We start from the raw sequence: 18,094 nt of genomic DNA on the forward strand, positions 1-18,094 counted from the left end.
TAGAGCTGCAACGTGAACCTTTTTATTAAACACATCCTGTAAGGCTTCGCTTTACCCCTCCTTTTTGGCATCCTCCCACAATAAATCACTCCGGATTTGGATGCAGAAATGGCAGATTCTCTGCGTGTCAAACACCATAACGATTATGTCCCTGAAACAACTACAGCAGTAGGCCTTTCTTTAAGATGAAGCAGGCATTTCGATGACAATTTTGCCAATATTCTTGTTTTCTTCCATGAGCCTGTGTGCCTCTGCAATCTCGTGCAGAGGGTAAATGCTGTCAATAAGTGTTTCGAGGTGAGGGGAGGCTCCTCGAGAAAAGTACGGCAGCACATCTTCTGTGAAGGCTTTCACCAGCCGTTCCTTGTACTGAAGAAGAAAAAACGTTTTCAAGATTACTTCCAATCATGTCATTCACAGAGGTATCTTTAAGCACAGCGTACAAAATGTGCACAGTTCTCAGGGAGGCTCTTTCTGACATTCTCATAGTGAGACGGACATGTAAACATCTGATAGGTGTGAATTACAAACAAGAAAAAACTTAGATTTATTATATTTCAATTGAATTAAATTCTCCCAAACAAGTGGTATAAGCTCAGCGTATATAACTCAAACTGATAAAATTCTTGAGAATATTATGAATTAGACCATGGACAGAATCTATCCTAGGGCTCTGCACTGCTGTCTTTTACTGCAATATCTGAGAATTTTCCACATAAAGTGATTTTTCCTCAGTAATTTTTGAGCATCCAAATGGCCTTGGTCTCTACTTTGAAAAATGATCAAATAGAAGCTTTCCCCCTCCCCTGCCCTGACTTGATCAAGTTGCCTCATCACTTGAGTTTTATTTCTTCTTAGGCCAAATCTTTAGATTACGGTACTCGTGAAGTACGTTAAAAAGTCCTGGGCATCATTCCTCTGATTCAGTAGTTGTAAAAGGGGGGCATTTGCTAAAAATAGAAAAGGGAAATTATAACTTAATTTTGTGATGTTTTCCAAAGTCTGTAGTAACATTTCAAGGTGGTGCTTTTTTGGTAATAATGCGTTAGATTCTGTTTTAACACTGGTTTCAAAAGCAAGCTCTCAAAACTATCATCGATTTTAAGATCAAGCTGTATACACTGTTGATAGCCGTTACTTGCCTCCTTGTCTCGTGATCGTAATAGACTTGTATGGATGCTCCCTCTTTTGGAAAGCAGCCTTGCAAGCAAATCTCCGTGTACTTCACCTCCACCCAGCAGTCCATAAACAATCCACCGGCCATCAGTACTCAGACAGCTGAGATTCTTCTCCCAGTATGAGCCACCAACACAATCCAAAATAATATCTACTCCAGCACCTCAAGTAGAAACAGAAAAGATTTCAGGAATGTAGTCGAGCTGCATTAAAGGTAGGATAATTTCAGGCAAAACTAAACCCTTGCTCTTTATAGGTACAGAATCAATCCTGCAATTTTTATTTAAATCTTTCTATTGAAATTAGGAATTGGCACAATGATTTGTAAGGAATTCTAGAATCAGGCACAAAAAAAAAGAATCATTATAGATATCCAGATGTAGACTCTGTCATAAACCACCCCAGAAGCTTAGAAAAGCTAAATTTTTCTAACAGTAAGAGAATTTAGTTTTGTTCCCGTATTCAAACTCTTACAAAGACAAGTGGGAGGATTTGGTCCCACGGTTCCTTGTGGAGGCAACAATAACACAGGCACAACATTTACGCCCCCAATGAACACAAAGCCAAAGAGAGTCCATGCAGAAAACAGCACAATTAAACTAAGGAAAGAGAGATTCTTGGGCTGAGCAGGATGTTAGGTTGTGCTAACAGGGTCATTACTGTCTGCTCCTTCACCGACTAAGGTGACAGTTGAAATTGAGTGCAGGTGCACCTACGTTAGGAGGTACACTCTCAGCTCTAACAGTGTCTTTCACATAGAGGTTCTTACCTTGGGTGAACTCCAAGACCTTTTCACTAAAATCTTCACTCTTGTAGTTGAACCCTGCAGCTGCTCCGGCGTTTGCTGCTGCTTTCAGTTTCTCTTGAGTTCCCGCTGTCACGACGGGGACAGCTTTTGCCAGTCTCACCAGCTGAATGGCTGCCATGCCAACTCCGCTAGCGCCAGCGTGGATCAGCACTCTCTCGCCCTTCTGTATTTTACCTTGAGGAAGACGCAAGGGAAATTGTTACCCTTTTGGCATCACCTTTGGATTAAAACACGATCAGGGTGGAAAATACTGAAGAGGAAGCTGAAAGAGGTGCCCTTGAGTGGGCTTTGTTTGCATCTCCATACCTTTCATAAAATAAACAAATCCAAAACTAACACAGATCGTAGTGTACCGAGAGGACTCCATTTTACTGACTTCAGTGGAATGACTTTAGCTTGGGCCTGTCCAGTTCTGGGCATCTGTGACCAAGCTGCTTAGTGAGCGCAGTCAGCTGCCTTATGCCGGGACTGTCCACTGCCACCGACAGAAAGCATGCTCGGAGGATGTTAATAACGAGAAATCAGGTTCTCAACAATGGAGAAATACCAGAAACGTTGGGTAACATTAAGGACCAGTTCTGCCTTTCATTTTACCATCTACCAATTCACCTAATGCATTCGTTTGTGTTCCACTGATTCCTACGGGAAGTGAGGCACCGAGTAGTCCTGGAGACGTGGTCCTAATTGACCACAGACCCCCAGAACGCAACAGGGCTCGAAGCGAGTCTGTATTTTGGGTAGTGAGGAAAGCTACTTGTTTGTAACCCCAGTTCTTTAGTGGAGCTTTTAGATGCTACTGCTGACAAGGGAAGAAGAAGGTTATTTGTCAACTGAATAAAACCCTGGCAGATGCCATTGTTGGTGCCTCTGTAGCACATTTGCAAAATGAAGAGTGTGAGCTTATGTCTGGTTTAAATCAGCTTAGAGGAGATTTTACCAACAATCGATGACTGTGTGAAACAAGGTACAAGAAGATGTTGTCTACTGTGGATTCACAGACAATTAGTGAGAAAGATTGTGATATGGTCGTCCTTGCAGGGAAGTCAAATCTTTAGAAGTAGGATGGGGTTTCAGCTGTTTGGAGCACAAGTAAGTTATTTCAGGGTTTAGACTTAACAGAAATTGCCATTCAAGCTGAGAAATACAGATGAAAATTAAAACTGACCATCTTTCAACATCCTTCCTTGTAAATAGGACAACAGAGTAAGCTGTGACTGGGGAGATTTCAGGATTTGGGTCTGGCATAACGGATTCTGACCCATGGGAATGGAGCAACAGAGAAAAGGCTCTTCAAAGGCAAACAGCATTGAGACGGAGGCAACAAAGAGAGGATTTTGTATCAGAAAGGAAGACGAGCTGTTTTGGTGGGATAGATTTGCGAACACGCCTCTCACCTACAAAATGCAGCAGCTGAAAGGCTGTTAACCAGGCTTCGGGAATGGCTGCAGCCTGAATAAAAGTCATATCATTGGGAATTGGCATCAGGTAGCCTTCGGGTACTGTAACGTATTCTGCCTGGCCACCTCCGGAGAGCAGAGCCATCACTGCATCGCCAATCTTCCACCGGCCCTTGCAGCCAGGTCCGAACCCAGCCACGCTCCCAGCTGCTTCTAAGCCTAAAATATCACTTGCTCCTTTGGGGGGAGGGTACTTCCCTCTCCTCTAAAACAAAAGAAAAGAGAAGGTAGGGAAGGAAAAACTACACATCAAGGAGTGTAATGACCTGTGATATTTTGTTCACATGCTTCCAACCTAAATTCCCATTTATTTAACCCTGATTTTGCACTCTGCAAATGTTCCAGTAATTTGAGGATATTCTATCCTCTGGCAACACTTCTCATTTCCTAAGTACGTTTTATTCTTAAAAGTCTGTGTGCAAATTCAATTTGTTGCAAGCCCCCTTTGTCCAGGCCAGTCCATGCTGGGGAGGCATTATGGCCTTCAGTTGCAGAGCGTGGCTTTCAACTCAAATTAAAGCAGGTCAGACTTAACAAATTGAATGTGATTTTCCCCCTCTGGAACTGAGTCAGTGGAACATTTCATGTCCATCTCAAACACCCAGAGAACGGTCTAAACATCCAGAAAGACCGGAGCTTTGGGTTTACATCTCTTTTTGAAAGGCAGCTGCCTTTCCATGCCACTTCAGCATTGCAGTGACCCAGATAAAAACATTTATCTGCTGAATCAACAGACATCTCTTCTTTCAGCCCTTTGAACATTCCCTTTGAAGTCTCCCATCCAAATGCTCATCAGGCCAAATCTCTTTTAACTCTTCGGATTTGTCAAGACTTCAGATAGGGGCTTGAAAAATTGGTGTCATTTTCAGGTGCATTAATCTGCTTAACATAAGACATACCTGGACTATATCGGCTCTATTCAAAGCGCTGGCAGAGACCTTCACAAGAACTTCTCCTTCTCCTGGCTGTGGTTTCATCACTTCTTTCACATAGAGATTTTCCGGGCCTCCTGGGCAATCAAAATAGACTGCCAACATTTTCTCTGAAAAAAAAACCCAAAACCAAAACAAACCCAAAAAACCTGGCATGAATGCAGGCACATTTACATGCAGCTGGAAAATCTCAGTAATCAGTAACCACAGCTCCACAGACCCCGCTCTGCAGATGGACAGTGCAAACTGTGACACAGTTCGAAGGAAGAAGAGGGGAGGGCTGGCAGAGAAAGCTGAGAAGCCATAATGCAATCAAATACATCAACTGGGGGGCGCAACATATCATTGCAAAAGCCATTTGACAAACCACCAAGATCACCTCCCATCAAGTCAAAAGGCTTTAAGCCTGCACAGAGCTGTGTGTGAGTCCAGCAGCGCTGGCCACCCACCCACCTTAACTGTAAAATGTCACACGCAAATGAAAAGAACAGCCTTTGCTTTCCACTTCCTGCATGATTAGGGCCCCAGTGCTCAACTGAGTAAAGGACACAGGCCCTTAGAATAGTAGACACAAATGGGATTTTAAAACCCTCGGCAGAAAGAGCCTTTATTTGACACATCTAAAATAATGTAAGTGCCGCCTTACGATTAAATGGTTCAGCCCGGAGACAACAACTTGAAGATACACAACGGCACAATGGTGATGTAGCACAAATGAAACAAATGGTTTTAAAAATTCCGATTAATTTCCCTTGCCTCAGCAGGTGATTCCTGTGTGCCTGATGCGCTCTGGTAGAGCGTCCCACCGCTGCAGGAGAATTCCAGGGAACTCCTTGGTCACTGTTCCTGAGTTCCTTGCCTTTGGCAGCAGCGGCTGTTGAGCTGAGCTGGGCTGTCAAGCCTCCTCCCACCTGGCAAAATCCAATCCGGAGCAGTGTCCCCTCTGCCCCCTAAGTGCTGGGCAGAAGAGGAGAGAATCTCAACAGGGATGACTCTGTTATTTCCCGAGAGCTGGTGCTACACTCAATACAGTTTAGGGATGCCACCCAAAGACGTGCGCAGGGTGGGCTGCGAGGCAGAGCCTCTTCAAGTAAACACCGCTGCGTGACAGACCGCCATGCCCCCTGTGAAATCACTTCCATTAGGATATCTCTACAGGAAAAGCTAAGTGCGTACTTGATCATTTCTGTATTATTGTAAATACGGAATGATGAACACCTTCAAACCCCAGGGACATAAATCCCCACAGGGTGGTGCTCTGTGGCTATTTTGTGGTGAATAAACGCTTCCAATTATCTGTCTAAAATGTAACTTAAAGGCTTTTCTTTCTGAGGCTGGCTGTCTTATTTGTCGTTTTCAGCTGGATCATTTAATCTAGTCACACAAAATTTGTCTGTATTAATGGCAAACTCACCCTCTACCACCCCACAACAGATGCTTCTGTTCTCTTGTGTCCAAATTTAGTCAATTAAAAATAAGATGTGAAAGAAGCTTCTGTCCTTCTTCCAACACAGTCCACCAAACTGCATTTTTATAAATGTTTTTCTTCGTTGCTAGAAGCAGACCCACAAAAGTATATTTTTAAAAAAATACGCTGAGGATCCGAGTATCTGCATTGCTTTAAAATGCACAGAAAACCTCAGGAATTGAAAACCAAGTTTCCAACCAAATGCAAAAACTTCAAACCGTCAGATCTGCCAGTAGTGGCCCAAAACAACAATTTGAAGAATTTATGTGGTTCCTGAGCACAATCTGTGACTCACCTTTTTGCTGTAAAGGGGGGAGGCCGTTCTCTGCACCAGGAACGAACCCAGCCTGTCCTCGGGAACAGACTCTGATCCCGGTTCTTCCTCTCCCAGCTCTGCCCTCGCTATTGGCCATTCCCCAGCAAGGCAAGGGGTGGAACGGGACGAGGTTGTGTTTCACTTTGGAGAGAAAGACGCGAGCAGAGTCAGAAATATTACTACATCTCACCATTATTTCTACCCATGGTCCTGGTTTATTCCACGGATCGAGGCAGAAATCCACTTTCCCCTTCGGCGTTGAGGTAGAGATCCGCTGCTCCCCCCCCAGCACACAGGGAGGTTTGGTCTCATGCCTTCGCTGTCCCCATCCGCCGATGTGGGGGTACGTGTATGTTCTCGGGCAGAGCGCTGAACCCGTGCTTTGATTTCTGAACTCTGAGTCGTGCAGACAAGATTTACTGAAGTCGCATTAAGGGCACATGAGCTGTGACTGCCCTTACGCTGCACATCCACCTGAGGAGGCTTCATTGTGCTCTTGTTCCTGTAAGACATCAGTGTTCTAAGTTTACTGGTTCACATCCATCAGCTGAAGAGATCACACCTCTTCCTTCAGCTTTGCTGTTTCCCCCAGAGGGAGAAGGATCAGATCATGCCTTTCTCTGCGTCCTAGTCACCAGCTCTTCAGTTGTCAGGGAATAAAACTGACACTTCAGAGTATTTAAAAACGATAAATCATGTTTGTCCATGTGTGTGATTCCTCTGTGTTTGTTTTCTTTTCCTATGGATTTTGACATTTTTTAATTCAGGCTTTTAAACTCTTTTTGAAGCTAAATTAGTTTAGAATCAAATACATCTAGAAATTCTTTTGTTCTCGTGTGACTCGAAGAGCTAGTAATTTATTTATTCCTTCGGATGAAAAGATCATGGATCCTGGTCTTCTGGAGCCAGACTCTTCACCTGGTGATTAGGCAGAGCCTCGGCTGTCCCCTGTACAGTAATGGGGTGACTCAAATGTGGATTCTTTGATGTCTTATAGAATCATAGAATCATAGGAGCTTCATGGTTGGAAAGGACCTTTGAGATCATTGAGTCCAACCATACACACACCAAAAAAAAAAAAAAATCACAAACCACCACAAACAACCAACCTACAATCTCTGCCACTAGAGCATGCCCTGAAGTGCCACATCTAGACGTTTCTTAAACACGTCTAGGGATGGTGACTCAACCCCCTCCCTGGGCAGGCTGTTCCAGTGCCTGACCACTCTTTCAGTAAAGGAATTCTTCCTAATATCTAACCTAAACCTCCCCTGCCACAACTTCAGACCATTTCCTCTGGTCCTGTCATTATTCACCTGGGAGAAGAGGCCAACACCCACCTCTCTCCAACCTCCTTTCAGGGAGTTGTAGAGGGCAATGAGGTCTCCCCTCAGTCTCCTCTTCTCCAAGCTAAACATGCCCAGCTCCCTCAGCCTCTCCTCATATGCCCTGGTCTCCAGACCCCTCACCAGCCTGGTAGCTCTCCTCTGGACACGCTCCAGCACTTCAATGTCCCTCTTGTACAGAGGGGCCCAGAATTGAACACAGCACTCGAGGTGAGGCCTCACCAGTGCCGAGTACAGAGGCACCATCACTTCCCTGCTCCTGCTGGCCACACTATTCCTGATACAAGCCAGGATGCTGTTGGCCTTCTTGGCCACCTGGGCACACTGCTGGCTCATGTTAAGCTGGCCGTCCACCACCACCCCCAGGTCCTTTTCTGCCGGGCAGCTTTCCAGCCACTCTTCCCCAAGCCTGCAGCGCTGCTTGGGGTTGTTGTGACCGAAATGCAGGACCCGGCACTTGGCCTTATTAAACCTCATACAGTTGGCCTTGGCCCATGGATCCAGCCCATCCAAGTCCCTCTGTAGAGCCTTCCTACCCTCCAGCAGATCAACACTCCCACCTAGTTTGGTGTCATCTGCAAACTTACTGAGGGTGCACTCAATCCCCTCATCCAGATCATTGATAAAGATATTAAACAAAACCGGCCCCAAAACTGAGCCCTGAGGGACACCACTGGTGACCGGCGCCAAGAGGATTTCACCCCATTAATCACAACTCTCTGGGCACGGCCACCCAGCCAGTTTTTAACCCAGCGAAGAGTACACATGAATAGTCCATACAATCTGATTCAAGCCTAGTAGTGACATTGTCGCTCCTCCCAGAACTCTGCAACCCACTACAGTCTAAAATAACTTTCTATAGCAGTCAATGACAATGCAAATTGACATGTTAAAAATGTATTTTATTTGTAATATTCAAAGATGAACAGGACAACCTGAAAATCTGTTAATGTAACAATTTCCTTCGTCCCTTGGGTCTGTGATGCTACGTATAGCTGTAATGCTATTAGAGAACTTACTTTGCTTAGGGAGATTAATAATTTTCTTCTTTGGAAACAGGCTAAAAGACAACATTAGAAAGATTAAACCAAATCTTGAAGATACCACTTTCAATTCAGTTAAGAAACTTAGATGATAGACGCACAGGGTAGTCCTCTTGTGAGCAGCGAGCCCTCAAGTGTTCTTGAAAAAACAGAAGGAAACTCAGCAGTTAGAATGTTGTAAAGCAGCAGTTTCTTGCTTGAACTGGATAATGCTTCAAACTTCATTTCCTCGTGAGCAGTCCTTCTGAGATTGATGAAGTTCAAGTTTTCTGCTGATTCAGCTACCTTTCTCTCTAAAGTAGTCCGCTACAACAACACAGGAAATAAATAAAAAGGTAAATAAATCAACAATGATAAAAATCATATACAGAAGTGTTGTAGTGGAGATGCTTTTTTTTTCGGTTCAAATCCACCTCAGACTATAGTGTACTCAAAAGAAGACGGCTGTATTTCTACCTGAAAATTAAAAATGCTAATACCTATATTCATGATATATTATCTGTTTTAAAGAAAAAACACTAAGCACTTTAAGTCATTTTCAGAAATCTCTCCTAACATGCAAAGAAAAGCTACTTTGTTTTCTTTTCACGAAGAAATCATTCAGAACAGCAAGAATAAACGCCAGAAAATAGACATTGTCAAAACCGTGGCAAATCTGGCCGTGGAAACACTTACACCTCAGACTTCACCCAGGAACAGTGGCCAATTACACGCAATGTGACTATTTGCAAGACCAAATAACTTGTGTGCAAATTGTTACAGGATTTTGCAAGTGTTGGCGTTTTTTGCAGTCTCCCTGCTTTACAGTTCCTGCCTTCCTCCCACGGCAGCAAAGCAGCTGGCATCGACTGCGATATGGCTCCTGAATGTATTACTGAGCCAGCTGGACAGGCTTGGGCCTAAATAACACAGTGGCACCTTTTGGATCGGCTCGAGCTCTATTTGTAGGACTGCAGAAAATGACTGGGATAGAGGTAGTCTGAAGTTAGCTTAAAATATAAGGCCCAATTCTTAGATTTAGTAACTCTCATTAATGCTGCCCTAGATGGAGACAATCCCTTGGAAACACTCTGTCCCTGGAAGGGCCATTCTGGTTTGGGAGTATTTCATACCTGTTTTGACCCAGTGATTAAAAACTCCCATTGATGCTCTCTGGAGACTTAACCCAGTGGAAGTCCCTGAGGTTACTGCTGGGAGCTGTTTGTTCTAACCTACACCAAATTTTACCAGGATGGGAAATCTCTCTGTTCCTTAGTTCATAGCCCAGCACATAAATGCCCCCCGAAATTCGTATCATTTGAAGTTAATGTGCTGGCCATACATGTCAGTGACAAAGATCTGTAATACCTAATCCGTAATAATACCCGATCTCTAATGACAGCTGCTAAATATGACAGGCAGAATCATGCCTGGAGCACAAGAAAATCGAGGCTCTCTAGGCAGTGCAGTGCTGGTACAATGGTTTTGTGCTCAACCTGCTATGCGACACTGACAAAAACAACGGCTAGGAACAACAGAAAGTAGAACATAACATAAAGCAGCCTGAGGTCGCTCTGATAGTTGGAATGAACACGGGAAAGATCCAAAAAACACAGGCAATCCACTTCCCTCTTCTGGCCTGTCTGCACTCAGATGTGTTTTGCTTAAACGAAGTGCAGGGGCTGTGAAGTGTGAAGAAGTGGAGAGGCTGCAGTGGAGGCCAGTCTCTGCCAGCCTGGCACCATGCACAGACCCACCAGCCAAGAATGTGGCTTCTGAGGGTCCAGCAGGCGAGTTTGTTTTAAAACCTGCATTATAGCCTCTAAAATCCTGTTCTTGCTCGTAGCTTTTTGAATTGTAAAAGCCTTTTGAAAAAGGTCTGATGAAAAATTTGTTACCGAGAGTGTTATAGCTCATTCCAGACTAAACAGCATATGCCCCAAACTACAAATTAATTCCACTTACTCCTAAATGAGGAACAAAATCTAAGAGCACAGTGGGCCTACAATTTCATTCCTATTCAGTGAAAGGAGATGGGTATATCCGTGGGTTAAGTTGGATCTTATTGCTCTACACAATATTCTTTAGAACGACCCTTGAATTTCCTTAGAAATTCCTTAGAATTACCCCTACGGTGAAAATCAAGGCTATTCTGGGAATCTGCTCTTATGCATTTTTTCCATTTGGATGATGCAATAAAATGACTGTATCCTTGATACGGAGTCAGCTATATATCACAGCAATAAAATGCGTAATGGTTATTTATCTGCCAGCCCAAGGGCAATAAAGAGTTGTTAATCCTTGCCAGCACTTCACCCAAAGGGAAAGCTACATTTCAGGTGCAATCAGGATTCTGCAGCTGGTCTGCAAAGGGCTGGGTTTTGCAACATTCCCAAATGGGGAACAAAGAGTTAGATGTTAACAATAAGTCTTTAAAACACTGGGCCCAAGAGACAGGAACTTAAGAGGAGTCACACAAAGGAAACTTGGGCAGAAGCGGGAAGGAAAGGGGCACTTTTGTTAGAGAAGAGGTTCTTTGTTACCATGCGACAAGGAAACTAGCTTCATGATGTCTCAAGACTCACACATAGGAAAAGAGACTCCAGCTTTCTTCTAGAGACTAGAGAAAGTTTGAAACCCTTAGAGAGCTCGTGTGTCTTTGAAGAAGTGGACTGTGAGGCAGAGTATCAAAGCTGATGCTCTACAAAAGCATGCTTAAGACCTCAGCATTAGGCATATGAGGTCAAGAACATGCAAGTGCCAGGTTCCATTTTGTTGAAGGCAACTAACAGAAAACTTGTGCCAGAACGGACAAGGAGAGTTCAGCCAGCCGTTCATACCCATGGCGGCTTTGGAGCACAGTGGGATGTGATATCTGGAGAGGGTTTAGCTGTGGAGCCATAACCATATCTGTGTTCAGTTTCTCAGATTTTCAGGATTTGGTAGTTCATCAGATTGGTTTTTGAAGCTGTTTCCAAGGGTGGAGCTCAGCAACGAGACGCTGGCATGCAGGCACACGGATACGGGCATTTTTCTTACCTAGTTTCTCCACAGCTTCCACGCACACACTGGGATACATGCCCACTCTGTAAGTAGCAACCAGGATGAAAGCCTTTGTCTTCACAACTATCAGGCCTCCATCTGGCTAGAAAATATGGAAAATTGCTGTAAGGCTGCAAGGTTCTAAAAATATCCATATGTATACATGATGCCTTGCAACTTGGGCTAGTTACAGACATTTTCTTTGCCAATATACCCGTTTTTTTGGAAAAAAAGGCAAATACCGTCCTGATGCCTAAGCCAGGGCAGACAACCAGTGACAGCGCATGCTTTGAAGACTGCTGACTATTTAAGCAAGTCAGTCAACTGCTTTATTATATTGCCTAGTCTCACTTCCATTGATTAACACAGCTTTTTGAAGAAGTGCTATCCTAGTGCTCAGTCATGTCCAAAAGCATTGATAAATGCAAATAAAATAGTACTTACGTGAAAGCATGCCCAGTGTTTTATGAACCCTGACTCCCAAACACTGCCTCACTCATTTGTAATAAGGAATGGAAAAAGACATTGCAAAGTACTGCATTTTTCGGAAACAGGATCCAAGTTTAAGGGCTTCTCAGCCTCTTCTGCAAGTTTCTTAGCTCATCTCAGGATGGATTTACTGGGGAGGGGAAGAATTAAGAAGACCCCAGGAACAATCAGTTGGATGTATTTACTTCAGATTGTGTGACTCAGCAGTAGTAACAAAATTCTGCCATCCTGAGCGTGGCCGGATACAGCCATGTCCTCAGTTTCTGTACTTGACAGGTGAATTAGTGAGGCTGGAGTCCCACAAGGCGAGTAAGCTGTCAAACAAGGTCCTGCTCACCCGCGTATCTTCTTTCCCGCAGCCCAGTTACCTGCTCCCACTACCTTATTCTGGCCCTGAGCTTGCCAGGCCCTCCTATTACCCGATGAATTCATTAATGTGGCAAGAAACCAACCCAGCAAAAAAACCAAAGTGATCGTTTTTTGCCGCTTTAGGGAGATGAACTGATTCAAAGGAGAACGTGACAAGCACTGCAGCTAGTGTTAGGGAAATGAATGGTGTTACCCATTAAATTTGTGTTATACGGCTGACACTTTTTTGTACTCTACATGGATTTCATTCCACATCTGCTGGGAAGGTGTGCAGAGAAAAGAAAGAAAGAAATGGAGATAAAGAAAGAAAGAAAAGGGAAGGAAAGAAGGAAAGAGAGAAAGAGAGAATGAGAGAGAGAGAAGGAGGGAGGAGGGAAGGAGGGAAGGAGGGAGGGAAGGAGGGAAGGAAGGAAGGAAGCAAGCAAGCACGTGAAGACCTTCTACTTGTGTTACGGTATTCGTGTAACCACGCAGCAAGGGAGGGAAGTACAAAGTCTCCGCATTTTTCAGGATGGCCACGGCTCTTGTCAACGTACATTTTGAAGATAGATGGAATGCTCATCTGCGCGGACACATTTATAGTACTTCTCCTGGAAGCAGAGTCCTCCCCTTCTAACTTGCAGTAAGTTCTTGTAGAAAGTGGAGATAAGGTTTAAAGCGTTCTCTGGTGGCACCTGTGTTAGTACAACACAATGTTGTGGACCAAAAATGCAAGTCTTTGCTACGGTGAACTGCTTTCCACCCTCCTTGATAGTTCACTTAAAATTATGATGTAAAAAAAAAAAAAAGTTAAAAAAATCTGCCTGGCTTTGAAACTAGACTTAGTTTCTGTAGAGTTGACTATATTTTCAAAGTCTCATTTGAAACAGTCTGCTCAGTCTGTGATGACTATCTGTGTAGTCCCATTACTCAGTGACACTTCTCCAGGTAGGCAATGTGTCCCGTGGTGACCGGACCCTTCTGTTAAAGGCAATACAGGGTAGGACGCAGCCTTCCCTGGGCTCGCGCAGAGGTCACCCAAGGATGCCAATTTCAAATATTCTGAGTGTAACCTTTAGCAATTCCAGGAGACAAGACACCTCAATGGAGCAGTGTACACAAGTCACAAATCTATTCGTGTCAGTGAGCTCTTGGGCTTAGTGTATGTGTAAGCGGGTCACTGGTTTGGCAGATTTATATTCAGCTGGTTGGATGAGATGATCTAATGATCCCTTCTGGCCTGAAATTCTTTCAAGTCAGTGGAGATAGTGACAATTTACACTGGCTGAGGACTTTGCTCTGGACCTCAGAACGTAATCTGCCTTGCTGAAGAGACAGCACACTGGCATCTCTAAAAGCTGTGTTTTATATTAGAGATCATTTACATATTAAAGATGATGTCACTATTACCTTGGGGACTGATGACTCTCTCTGCTGAGAAATCTGCCCCCAGGGATGGGGTTATCTTAACAAGAGCTTCATCTTCTGAACACATTCTTCTGAGAATCCCAAGGGTGGCAATATCTACCCCTGGAAAAACTGCCTGGAAGTGTTTGAGTCCTGGTATCATGGGGATTAGGAGAGGAAATGGTACCTTCCAATGACATAAGGATGACACTGGTGTGGGGAGCATTTCTGAACTCCTAGAGAGTGTATGGACTGTGTCAGGGAGTGCACATTAGCTTTCCAATATAATATAATATGAACATAAGTGCCGCTGTTCTGCTGATTATCAACTGTTGGACAATGAAAACAGACAAGCTACATCTATATCAGGAAATGTACGGTGCCAGGGAGCAGTTCTGAGTACTGTCAGAACAGCCCAGGTACAGTTTTGTCCTGGGCCAGCAAGCACTTTCCCAAACAATTCCCAGGCACAGTTTGCAAAATCAGAAAGGCCCAGGATTGCTCCCCACAGGCAACCTGGTACAGCCACCCTGCTTGGGGTTATGGGGTGGACACGGGTCATTCCACACCAGCAGGTCTCGGTGCCAGGGAATGGACCTACATACATCCACTTTACTGGTGGAATCATAGAGTGCAAAGCAGTTAAAAAGGACTCCTTCAAATTGCCAGTTAGATGGCATCTTTCTTCCAAAACTCAAAGATGTGAAATTAGCAATCAGCTTTGCAAGTTAGCCTCTCAACACAGCAGCCCGGCTGTACCCGTGTAACTCGGGCTCTGAGGCTAAAAGAAGCAAGTGTATTTAGTAGAGCGCAGCACTCCCTGCCATTATTGCTACTCTGTGCTCCAGATTCCTGGGGTTTCTACCTCTGCTCTCACTTCCCAGGGCCCTCTTTGATCTCTTACATTAAAGCCAAAGGTTGATGCACAGACTTTTCTTTCCTTTATGTTGATGATAGCTGCGTTTTCCACATGCTTTGTTCTGATAAGACTGTCATTCAGCAACGCCTGCAGTTGGTTCATTTTCCTTCTGTTCTGTAAAAAGAAATAGATGTATAAATATTCATTCCCCTTCCCTTTTATACTGGAAACCAGATCTTCCTCCAAGCGGAACTGAGGAGGTTCAGCAGAAGTAACACTAGGCCTCAGATAAGCAAAATAACAAACTAGAAATCCTAAAAACAAAAGAGCAGCATAGACCAGCAGGAAACTGGTCACCTTTCTCAGAAAGGCCATAAAAATCCTGTTACATTTTTGTAGTGTAAGTATTTCTGGGTTCTTTTTTTCCTGGCATTTAATTTTCCTGTCACTGAGGAAACAGCCCACAGTGAAAACACTAAGAAACTTGATAAAACTTGCTACAAGTAGCAGAGCAGAGCAGAAATAGAGAGACAGGGGGTGATTTCTGGGCCAGGCTTGACCCAAACCAACAATTATTTTCTTTTTAAATGGTCAGCACTAACATGATTATTATTAGACCTCTGGGTCATTGTGACACTATGGGGGTGCTGCTTGGGCATGACCCTTACATTTCTCTCATGGGATGGTATCTCCGGTTGTCTACACGAGTAGCAACAAGAAAAGTGAGATGACGATTGAATCTTCAGAGAATTGCCCATGGTTATCTTGGTCACTTCAATCCTGGCCAGCTATGGGATGCTGGCAAAAACTGCCGGCCGACAGTTCTGTTCGTACCATTGTGCTCAAATCGTAATGAATGAGTAGGAAAGCAGTATTTTCTTATCACTAGGGTACAGCCATTGCATACATCAGATTCAAGTTCCAATTTTAGTTTCATGATAAGTATTACATGATAGTGTATTAAATCTTGCAACAAAATTTAGTAAACTAACTCTGGATAAACCTTGTGGCTTTATTGCAATGTACCCTAGAAGGGTTTGTTTTACATGAGGGTATTGGAAAGGACATCAATATTGCAATTAAAGGTATCGGGCTTAGCCGGCAGTGAACTGCCTGTCACAAAGACATCAGGCTGGAGCATTTATTATTAATTCCTGAGCAGGGAGGATGTATTTCATAGAATCGTAGAATTGCCTGGGTTGGAAGGGACCTTTCAGATCATCGAGTCCAACCATCAACTTAACTCTGACAAAAACCATCACTAAACTATAGCTCTAAGCACTATGTCTGCCCGTCTTTTAAACACCTCCAAGGATGGTGCCTCCACCACTTCCCTGGGCAGCCTGTTCCAATGCTTGATAACCCTTTCAGTGTAAAAAGTTTTCCCAATATCCAATCTAAACCTCCCCTGGCGCAACTTGAGGCCATTTCCTCTTGTCCTGTCACCTGTTAGTTGGGAGAAGAGACCAACCCCCACCTCTCTACCCCCTCCTTTCAGGCAGTTGTAGAGAGCGAGAAGGTCTCCCCTCAGCCTCCTTCTCTCCAGGCTGAACACCCCCAGCTCCCTCAGCCGCTCCTCACAAGACTTGTGCTCCAGACCCCTCACCAGCTCCGTTGCCCTCCTCTGGACACGCTGCAGCACCTCAATGTCTTTCTTGCACTATAAACCCCGAAGGAAGGAGAGGCGCCGCGGTCGGGGGTAGCGGCCAGGCACCAAACCAAGCCTGGCAGAGGCCGCAGGCCCCGGGGGGGGGGGGGGGGGGGGCGGGCCCCGCGGCCCTTGTCCACAGCCTCCCCCGGGCTGCCCTCCGCCTCCTGCCGCCGCTGGGCCCGTCCCGGATCGCGGCGGCCACCATGCGCCGAGGCAGCCCCGCCGCTCGGCCTTTAACTCACAGAGGGAGGCAGGCGGTCGGCTCGGCTCGGCTCGGCTCGGCCCGGCTGTGCTCGGGGGAGGGCTGTCAGGTTCGGGTTGCCATGGCAGCGAGGGACGCTGGGCTGCCGGGCGCGGAGGGAGCCGGCCGCCCCTCAGCGCCGCCTCGCCCCGCCGCTGCCCGGGGCGGCCGCCGGTGTGTGCTGGGCCTGCAGCCGGGGAGTCGGAGCTCCGGCCCCTCGGGCGGCCGCTTCTCTTCCCGAGAGGCCGGGGTTGGTGGGCGAGGGACTATTTTCTCCGGCTGAAGGACACGGAGGGGCGGCGTGAGCAGTGTGAGGTGCCCGAGGTGCCCAGGGAGGGGGGCGCCGCCATCTTGCCCGCCGCTGGGCTTTGCCGTGTGGTGGGGCGGTGGATTCCAGCGCAGCCGCTTCCCGCCTCCCCTGGGGCCTCCCGGAGCCTCGCCGGGACCGGTGAGGGGACCCCGGCACGGAGGTGTGTTGGCCCGGGGGGAGTGCGGGGCTCTCGCTTCCCCGCGGGCCTGTGGGACTGGCCTCAGGGCTGGGCCCCGGGTAGGCGTTGTGTAAGGATAGTTTTTGTCGCAGAAATGATCTGGCTTCTCAAAGTTGCTGTTAAGGCTCATGTCTGGGCAGAGGCTGTGAGTTTCAGCAGGTGTTTGGGGAAGAACGTCCTGCTTGACTGAACAGGACTCATGAAGCAAGAAAAAGCTGTCTTTAAAAAGATTACTGATACAAAGCTGCACTGCTGGCTGTAAAGAAAGCAGGTGTATCTTGCCAGAAACTTTAGGCAGGGTCATTCTCTGATTCTAATACTGAACAGCCAACCTGCTCACAGGGTTTAGCATTTGTGGACACAACTGTTAGATTAACTTCAAATCTTGTTTTATCTGTTCAGACTTTGGAAATCCGTTACTGTGTTTCTGTCACAACACAAGATTAAACTTGTTTTAAGACCTGCAAAACAGCTGATGTCTCAAGTGGGCTGTGCCCTTGCAGAGTTGGCATCTCATAGCAAGAGTCCAAACAAAATGGAAAAAGAAAGGATTAAGACTCAACGGCAGCTTTAGTTATTAAGATTGGGGGAAAAAAATCTGCAGCTGGAGATTTTACCACTTGTGGTTTCTTTAAGGCAGGTTGCTACAGCAGGCAGATTTTCTGTTTGCTCTGTTTTGTCTCTCCTGGGGTCCCAGTCCTCTGTGATAAGAGGAAACATCTCCTTTGCTTTGTGCTCATAGAAAGGCACAGTCTTTCTGTGTAACATAGATGAAGATGGAGTCTTAACACTAGTTACTGAAAACAGATGGAAAGGAGGCTATTGTGGGTTTTTTGGTTTGTTTGTTTTCTAAGTGTAGAAACTATTAAAATATGTGTTTTCTTCATCTTAAGCTTGTCCAGGGATTTACAGCCTCCTTATCTCAGAAGAACAAAACTACTTTGAGTGGAAGGAAATCTGCAAAATATGGCCTGAAGCAGGAGTCCGTGGCACCTTTGCAGGTAGGTAGGATATGTTGCTTATAGGAAGGTGTGTCGACGTGCT

At 45.5% G+C, this 18,094-nt stretch overlaps 2 protein-coding genes across 8 annotated transcripts in view; one reads left to right on the forward strand and one right to left on the reverse strand.

Moving 5' to 3' along the window:
- On the reverse strand, positions 1 to 16,695 carry TP53I3 (tumor protein p53 inducible protein 3). Of its 6 annotated transcripts, XM_063330587.1 has the most exons (9): positions 16,564 to 16,695; positions 14,716 to 14,844; positions 12,962 to 13,099; positions 11,565 to 11,670; positions 4,341 to 4,483; positions 3,379 to 3,646; positions 1,946 to 2,158; positions 1,143 to 1,339; positions 1 to 369 (listed from the first exon to the last, which is right to left on the reverse strand). In XM_063330587.1, exons 2-9 carry the CDS (start codon positions 14,830 to 14,832, stop codon positions 181 to 183), a joined length of 1,371 nt encoding a protein of 456 aa, XP_063186657.1. In that variant the 5' UTR covers positions 14,833 to 14,844; positions 16,564 to 16,695; the 3' UTR covers positions 1 to 180. The 6 variants fall into 6 exon arrangements, with proteins under 6 accessions (XP_063186657.1, XP_063186656.1, XP_063186655.1 ...); XM_063330586.1 differs by lacking the exons at positions 11,565 to 11,670; positions 12,962 to 13,099; positions 14,716 to 14,844; positions 16,564 to 16,695 and adding exons at positions 5,130 to 5,330; positions 6,137 to 6,244; XM_063330585.1 differs by lacking the exons at positions 11,565 to 11,670; positions 12,962 to 13,099; positions 14,716 to 14,844; positions 16,564 to 16,695 and adding an exon at positions 6,348 to 6,394.
- Positions 16,573 to 18,094, forward strand: part of FAM228B (family with sequence similarity 228 member B) — a 15,299-nt gene continuing 13,777 nt past the window's right edge. For both annotated transcript variants that reach the window (XM_063330588.1, XM_063330589.1), the window contains exons 1-2: positions 16,573 to 16,812; positions 17,944 to 18,051. In XM_063330588.1, the coding sequence (XP_063186658.1) occupies positions 16,645 to 16,812; positions 17,944 to 18,051 (276 nt within the window). In that variant the 5' untranslated portion in view covers positions 16,573 to 16,644. The remainder of the gene's footprint in view (positions 16,813 to 17,943; positions 18,052 to 18,094) is intronic.

Source organism: Chroicocephalus ridibundus, chromosome 3 (assembly GCF_963924245.1).
Source record: "Chroicocephalus ridibundus chromosome 3, bChrRid1.1, whole genome shotgun sequence".
Classification (NCBI taxonomy): Eukaryota; Metazoa; Chordata; class Aves; order Charadriiformes; family Laridae; genus Chroicocephalus; species Chroicocephalus ridibundus.

What these genes read in the sequence shown, in the direction of transcription:
- TP53I3 (XM_063330587.1), bottom strand. Translation starts at nt 14,832, where the DNA reads ATGAACCAACTGCAGGCGTTGCTGAATGACAGTCTTATCAGAACAAAG. An exon ending in ATTCCATCTATCTTCAAAAT is followed by an intron (nt 11,671 to 12,961) that starts GTACGTTGACAA and finishes CATATTTTCTAG; the next exon opens with CCAGATGGAGGCCTGATAGT. An exon ending in GGAAGCTGTGGAGAAACTAG is followed by an intron (nt 4,484 to 11,564) that starts GTAAGAAAAATG and finishes TTTTTTTTTCAG; the next exon opens with AGAAAATGTTGGCAGTCTAT.